At 39.9% G+C, this 8,096-nt stretch overlaps 1 protein-coding gene across 1 annotated transcript; it reads left to right on the top strand.

The window, feature by feature from the left end:
* The first annotated feature begins 6,114 nt into the window (after positions 1-6,114).
* LOC130881685 (olfactory receptor 4F15-like) lies at positions 6,115-7,077 on the top strand. Its single transcript, XM_057781394.1, has one exon. It carries the CDS (start codon positions 6,115-6,117, stop codon positions 7,075-7,077), a length of 963 nt encoding a protein of 320 aa, XP_057637377.1.
* Positions 7,078-8,096: the final 1,019 nt, after the last annotated feature.

Here is an 8,096-nt window from a genome sequence, read left to right as displayed (position 1 = left end):
GAGCATCACATTTTTTTCAATTTTTCTTAATATCAAGTTATTATTAATCTGTTCTAAAGTGTTGTTAAGTTCCATATAAATGAAGACAGAACTAGTCACCTCAAGGCAGAATAACCCTGACAGGCAATAGTCACAGAAGAGGACACGCTTGGTCCACCAGGGTATAAATGTGATGCAGCCCTCAGAGTCAAGGGTCTCCCTACGGAAGTCTTTGAGTGACCAACTCTCAGAGATGGAAGTGTGTTACTCAGGAAATCTGAAGATTTGAAGGCAAAACTGAGTAAGTTAATAGATTCACTAATATTTACTATTCATGTTATTTTATCTTCTTTGGCTTTTAGGGAATTATAAAGAGGGGAAACGTGTGTTCGGTCCTACTTCTCCGTTTCTTCTATCTGGTGGCCATTCCTGCCGATTGTCTCCCTCCCACCCAGATTTTCTTCTCTTATCCTGTCTCCCACAGTCACAGAGCCAAGCTAATCCTCCTTGGATAATGACTCCGGCTTAAAGAAATTACATTACTCATCCACAAAACCTTTATCCTTGCAAGAATAAAATCTCAGGATATGTCAGGAAAGCCTCATGGAAACTCATCTATAATATTGGATAAGGTTCCCTTCTCTCAGCAGCATATGCAAGACTGGGGACTGCAATGTGTTTGCCTAAAATGGCACAGCTCTGCTGGTGAGTGCTGGCAGGGAATTATTTGGGGGTGCTGCTGTTTTCTCTTTATCATAATGTTCAGCCCCACTGGCCAACTTCATCACCTGCCACATTCAAAGGTCTAATTTCCCCTTCTCTTTCTTCTTCTAATTTTCCCATCCAGTTATTTTCTCATTTTAAAAGTATATTTAATTACCCTAAAATATCCAAGTTGCCCTCCACCTAGTCTTTATCATTGCACAAATTGTATATGGAGTAACATATTTTTGTCTTAAATGAACCCTTAAATATTCTAATTTTCACCTTGTCCTTATAAATCCATGGACAGTTGAGTGTCATTTTTTTCAGTTTGATGATTTGTCCTTTTTCTCAAATGCTCTCTCTATTCAGCCCAGCTAGCTGTAACTCACTATGGAGAATAATCTGGACTCAGACTAGTAGCAAGCCTCCTGAGAGTACATCGCTACTTCTAGTTCTTTTTTTTTTTTTTTTGCAACCCAAATTTCAATTTAAAAAAAAAATCATGTATGTTCCCACTTCACAGTATATTCTCACTGTTCTTATTTCATACAAGCCTAATTTCTTTAAGGAAAAGAGTATTTTTTCTTAGTAATCACAAGGAATTACGAGGGAGGGGGGAGGCTTTAAACTTCCCATTTTAGGGAAGTTTTGATTAGTTAATAGCACATCGCATGGAAGTTTGAATAGAAATCATTAATTAGTTCATTTATTTTTATTTTTTGAGATTATAATATATTTGCATCTTTTCTATGTTCCATTTCTTCCCTCCAAACCCTCATATGTACCAACAACAACAACCACCTGCTCTCTTTCAAATTCATGGCCTCTTTTTTTTAATATATATATTCCTAAATACATAAATACAACCTGTACAGTCCGTCCAATGTTACTTTGTGTTGTATTTTCAGGGCTGACTATTTGGTATCCAGTTGGTGTGCTCTTTGCTGAGAAACACTTTCTCCTGCCCTCAGCATTCCTCAGTTGTATACAGTGCTTGGTGTATGGTTGAGGCAGCAGGAACTTTCCCTTTTCACATTAGCAAATCTAGTGCTGTCGACCTTGTTCGGTTCATGTTGGGCAGCCACACTGATGAGAATTCCTGGAGGTAACTCCTGACATTTCTAGGAGACACAGTCTCACAACCAACTCTCTCCTCCTCTGGCTTAGACAATTTTTCTTCCCTCTCTTTCACAATAATCCTGAGCCTTGGATGTGGGACTTGGGTTGTATCAGTGATGACTGGACTCCACAATTCTGCATTTTGATTAGTTGTGGTTTTCTGTGATGGTCTCCATCTGTTCCAAAGAGAAGTTTCTTTGATGAAAGAAAAACAGAAAGGGATATGCGCTGCACTAGAGGGAAACAATGCAGAGAATCAAAGAATCTAAGAGCTGGTTCTTAAACAAGATCTAGAAACCTTAACCCAACTAAAGAGGAAGAGACAACTCAAATGAACAGAATGAAACGGTTTCATAAAGTTCTTTAAATTGTTTTCATAGCCCTTTTGTGTGCCTTCTATTCCCTATAACATTAAATTATTCCACATGGTAACTAGGTTTTGCACCATTCTGTTATCTCCAAGACTTACTATTTTACTGTGCTACTAGAGACTTCTAGATTCCATATGCACGTTGTCGAATGAGTGAGAAGACAACCAAACAAATCTCCCTAGTGTTGCTTCTGGATTGATTTTCAGTCATTAACAAAAAGTTTGTTACGGAATAAGATATCTGACCCTAAGTTTTAGAAATGTAAGTGGGAGATCAATTCACAGTTACTAAATAAAGACCTTGACAAGTAAAAAATGTAGGAACTATACACATAAGAATTCAGATAAAAAGAAGCCAGACCAGCCAGAAGAGCTTTCTGATGTAAGCAGAGGTATTGAGATGTTCCAGGTAATGAATTACAGAATTTCTTCCTTCCACTATACTTATCCCTTCTGATAAAAGAAGATATAACTTTAAAACTACATTTTTCTATGCTGACTATGGATTTCACAAAGCCAAGAATTCATGTCAATGTTATTCCTGAGACCTCTGGAATGGTATCTGGCACTCTGGGTATTCAAAATATTTGTTGAATTAATGAACAAGAAAAAGTCATAGAAAAACTCAGAGGTCATTTACATACCTGCCATAACAATTTTTCTGATAACATATTGGTTGACTAACTACCACTGGCTCATCACTGATGGCCGTTCATTGTCCATCTTATGTATTAGTAGAGTCAGAAACTATTGATGCATACTCATAGGGCATAGGTCAGGAGGCACTAAATATTCCTCACTCCTCAATATTCTTTTTAATATCCTCACAAGCTACCCAAAATCCATAGTGCCAAACTCATTGTTTTATCAGAAGATTGTCATTATCCCATAAAACAGTGTGGCATACAGAATAATGTCCTTCAAGGATGCATGTGTCCTCAACGCAGATCTGTGAATATTACCTTATGTCAAAGGCGACCTTATGGATATAATTGATTCAAGAATTTTAAGATTTAAGATTATCATTAATCTGTCCAACACAATTCCAGAGATAATTCTAAGAGAGCTCTGGAGAGCCAGAATGAAAGGAGGTGAGAGGATGAAGTGTAGATGCTGGCATTGTGAGACCCTGAACCAAGAAATGCAGGCAGTCTTTAGAAGCTGGAACTGACAAGAAAACAGATTCTTTTCTGGAAATTTCAAAAGAATAAGTCTCTGGGGCCACTTTAATTTTACACTCAAAGATTCACATCAGCTTTCCTGCTTGTGAAACTGTAAGAGTGTTGGAGTAGGTGAGAATGAGGAGAGAGGTGAGTGTGTGGGAATCAGGACACTGGACTGAGAACAGCTGGGTTTGGTTTGGTTTGGTTTGGTTTGGTTTGGTTTGGTTTGGTTTGGTTTGGTATGGTTTGGTTTGGTATGGTTTGGTTTGGTTTGGTTTGGTTTGGTTTGGTTTGGTTTGGTTTGGTTTGGTTTGGTTTGGTATGGTTTGGTTTTGTTTGGTATGGTTTGGTTTCGTTTGGTTTGGTTTGCTTTGGTATGGTTTGGTTTGCTTTGGTATGGTTTGGTTTGGTATGGTTTGGTTTGGTTTGGTTCAGTTTGGTTTGGTTTTTTGAGACAGGGTTTCTCTCTGTAACAACCCTATCTGTCCTGGAACTATCTCTTATAGACCAGGCTGGCCTCAAACTTACCGAGATCCGCCTACCTCTGCCTCCCAATTTCCGGGATTAAACGCATGTGCCACCACCATCTGGCTCAGGACAGCTGTTTTAAGGCCCAAATTTTGTAACTATTTCTTACAACAGTGATCAGAAACCAATTTAAAAACTACTTATGGGGCTGAGGACATAGCTCAATGGTAAAGCACTTGTTTTTAAAGCATGCACAAGGACCTGGGTACAGTCCCCAGAAGTGCCTAATAAATAAAAAAAAGAGCTGAAAAGTTGTCTATTGTGAAGAACATTTATTGAGAGGCTGTAGAACTGATCCTAGTGTAAAGTTTCATGACGCTTGGTGATACTTGCTTCTGTGTAAATCATCTCACCATCCACCTGCAGCACCTGTTCCTGATCCCTAAAGAACTGCTGTCCTCTTCTTCCCCATGCTGTGATGTGACGGCTGGCCTTAGTCACTTCTATGCTCTTTATAACTCAGAAATCACCCTGTCCCCAAGCACACACAAACAATCCGGCTCTTTCCTACCAATATTTTATTTGTCATTCTTTTACCCAATTCAAGTCTATTTTGAAGAAGTATGAATTTTTTGTGAGGAGTCAAGTGGGTGTGCAGATCTATATTAGATCTACAACAGAGAGTGTTTTATCTCGGCTCACAACCCTGAAGACCACAGACTTCATTGAAAGTGAATATTGGTTAGAAAGTAAAATGACTTCCTCCATTTTGAAACATTAGATGCCTCTGATTGACCTTTTTAAATGTGTGACTGAAGCGTCATAATTATTTTACAACAGAATTTTCCCATACAACTTATCTCTGTGTAGTTTTTTTAAAAAGTACAGGAATGACTTTGGGATCTTGTGATCCTCTGATTGGCGTGCTATTTACACACTATTGGTCTGAAGCCAACTGGCTTGTGATAGACTCTCAACTCTAATGTCAGCCCGCAGTCCCGTGAATTTATTCCTTCACTCAGCAAGCATGAAGCACTTGTCATCAGACTGGTGAGTGTCCCTCACTCATGATGGTGGTAGAAACCACACATATGAACAAAACTTGATTTCCATATCAGATAAACTATGTTCTATTTGATGTTCCAGTGATCAAACATAGGCCTCGCACATGCTAAGAAAGTACTCTACCTCTGGGCAGCACCTCCAGCGAGAAGATACATTTCAGCTCAAGAAATGGACAGTTATACAATTATGAATGACAAAGTAAACTTATCACTAGCAGAGCTGTCTCAGCTAGGGTCAGTACCACTGTAATGAAACACCGTGGCTGGAAGTAAGTTGGGGAAGAAAGGATTTATTTTGCTTACACTTCCCATGTCATTATTTATCATCAAAAGATGTCAGAATAGGAAATCAAACAGGGCAGGAACCTGGAGGCAGGAGCTGATACAGAGGCACTAGAGGAGTATTGCTTACAGGCTTGGTCTTTATGGCCTGTTCAACCTGCTTGCTGTTAGAACCCAGAACCTCCCACCCAGGGATGGCACCACCCGCAGTGGACTAGGTCCATCCCACATCAATCACTAGTTTTAAAAAAATGCCCTAACGATTTATTTGCCCACTGCCTGGTCTTAAGGAAGTATTTTCTCGGTTGAGGTTCCCTCCTCTCAGATGACTCTATCTTAGGTCAAGTTGGCATCAGAACTAGCCAGGATGAAAGCATTGAAGTGTGTGAAGATTCTGTCAGACTATGATTTCACAAATCAGAGCATGGTTACCTGCAGTTTGAGACTTGGAGTTTGTGTAATGTATAATGCAATGACAGAAATTTTGGAAGTCGAAGAAAAAGGAGAAATGTTTAAAGTTTGAGTAATAAAAAAAAAATAAGCATAGGGACTTATATATGCTGTATACCATACATGAGTATTGCTAGGTGGCTCATGTGAATAGCCAAAATCATCTCAATTCATAAGAAACTGTGGTCAAAGGGATCTAAAACTGACCTTTTTGTCATCCAGGTAGAATATCCCGAACAAGAGAAAATAGAAAATATTCATTTAATATCAAGCAACAACAGAGAAGAAACAGGTCTAGAGGTGGGGACGTTCTAGCAGTAGCTTTGAAAATTATGCCATGTGGAAGTCAACTGGCCCATCTAAGAGGAAGCAAGCATGCATGTGACAAAGAGTATTTTGCTGTGCATAATTTTAATTTAATAATTACTTCCATCGTTACAGGCTTTCTTACTCGAACACCAACTCTTGCCTAAGTCAACTGTTCTCATTTTCATTCTTCCCTCAGGAAATACGAATGCTGACTCTGACATCCGAAGCAATGTATGGGATGAACCGCTCTGTAGTGTCCGAGATTGTGTTCCTCGGGATGACCAATATATGGGAGATTCAACTTTTTCTTTTCGTCTTCACCTTCTTGTTCTACCTGGCGAGCATGGTTGGCAACCTTGTCATTGTACTCACTGTAACCTTGGATGCCCATCTAAAGTCCCCCCTGTACTTTCTCTTAGCTAATCTCTCGGTCATTGACATGATATTCTGCTCAATTACAGCTCCCAAGATGATCTGTGACATTTTCAAGAACCACAAAACCATCTCCTTCTGGGGCTGTATCACTCAGATCTTCTTCAGTCATGCGGTTGGGGGCACTGAGATGGTGCTGCTCATAGCCATGGCTTTTGACAGGTATGTGGCCATTTGTAAGCCTCTGCACTACCTGATCATCATGAGCCCACGAGTGTGTCTATTCCTTTTAGTCACTTCCTGGGTCGTTGGCCTTATTCACTCAGTGGTACAATTGGTGTTTGTGGTAGGATTGCCTTTCTGTGGTCCTGATACACTGGACAGTTTTTATTGTGACCTCCCCCGACTCCTGAGACTTGCCTGCACGAACACTCAAGAGCTGGAGCTCATGGTAACTGTCAACAGTGGGCTCATTTCTGTGGGCTCCTTTCTCTTACTGGTGATTTCCTATCTTTTCATTCTGTTCACTGTTTGGAAACATTCTACTGGTGGATTGTCTAAGGCCCTCTCAACTCTTTCAGCCCATGTCACTGTGGTCATCTTATTCTTTGGGCCACTGATGTTTTTCTATACGTGGCCTTCACCAACCTCACACCTGGATAAATATCTTGCGATTTTTGATGCGTTTATCACTCCCTTTTTGAACCCAGTCATCTATACATTCAGGAACAAAGACATGAAAGTGGCAATGGGGAGAGTGTGGGGCTATCTTAGACACTACAGAAAAATGTCATAAAAGGTTTGCAGGAAAGGTCCCATGAAATGTCAGGGACATCCCTAAGATTTGTGCAATGTATGCACCATTCCTAGCAATATCATACATCGTGATGAGCCAGGGCTTCAACACCTAGATTATATGCTCTCACTGATGAAAATGCAATAACTTGAAGCTGACATCAGGAAGAACTGCTACCTAAAAGAAAACGGCAAGACGGGCTCCCACTTTGAACTTCTAGCATCTTCTTAGTTAGCATTGAAAATAAGCTCCTGCCACAGAAAGATCAAAAGCTAAAACTTACCTGTTTTTACCAAAATTTATTCTAGTCATGCACTAAGGTTCCAGGTGCCCTTGAAGAAAATTATGCCATTGGTATAGGTTGAACAAATGATACATTTGAAAACTGGACTACAGATCCCACTAGAAGAGGGTCGCATAGAAGAAATTATCATAAAACATGAGTTCATCAGCATAGGAACAAACTAGACCCTCTGAATGTGGTTGACAGTTGCATGGCTGGGGCAAACTGAGGGGCCACTGGCAGTGGCACCAGAATTTATCCCTACTACTTGTACTGGCTTTTTGGGAACCTATTCTCTTTGGATGGATACCTTGCTCAGCCTAGATATAGTAGGGAGGGCCTTGGAGCTTCTCCTAGGCAATGGGCCTTACCCTCTCTGAGGAGTAGAGGAGGAAGGAGGGAGAGGGAATGGGAGAAGCGGAGGGAGTAGGAACTGGGATTGGTATGTAAAATGAAAAAAGATATTTTGTTTTCTTTTTTAAAAAAATAAAATAACCCACAACAAAAAATATGAGTTCATTTCAAAGCCTAGCCTAATGGTATATGCGGTGAGCAAGAAATTTGCTACACTCAACTGTTATTTTTGACGACAATGGCTCCTTTAAATCATTATTTGCTGGTTGGTAAAATTTGTTTCAGAATTGGAAGGGAAACTACTTATTAAATGAGAGTTGATTCCTTTTTTTTTCTCCCCAAGGGCTAATAAATCCCTTGACACAATCAGCACTGGTCTGGA

Source organism: Chionomys nivalis, chromosome 9 (genome assembly GCF_950005125.1).
Source record: "Chionomys nivalis chromosome 9, mChiNiv1.1, whole genome shotgun sequence".
Taxonomy (NCBI): Eukaryota; Metazoa; Chordata; class Mammalia; order Rodentia; family Cricetidae; genus Chionomys; species Chionomys nivalis.
This window is presented reverse-complemented; position numbering and strand designations above follow the sequence as displayed.

Excerpts from the sequence above, each read along its gene's own strand:
- LOC130881685 (XM_057781394.1), top strand. The coding sequence starts at position 6,115 with ATGCTGACTCTGACATCCGAAGCAATGTATGGGATGAACCGCTCTGTA.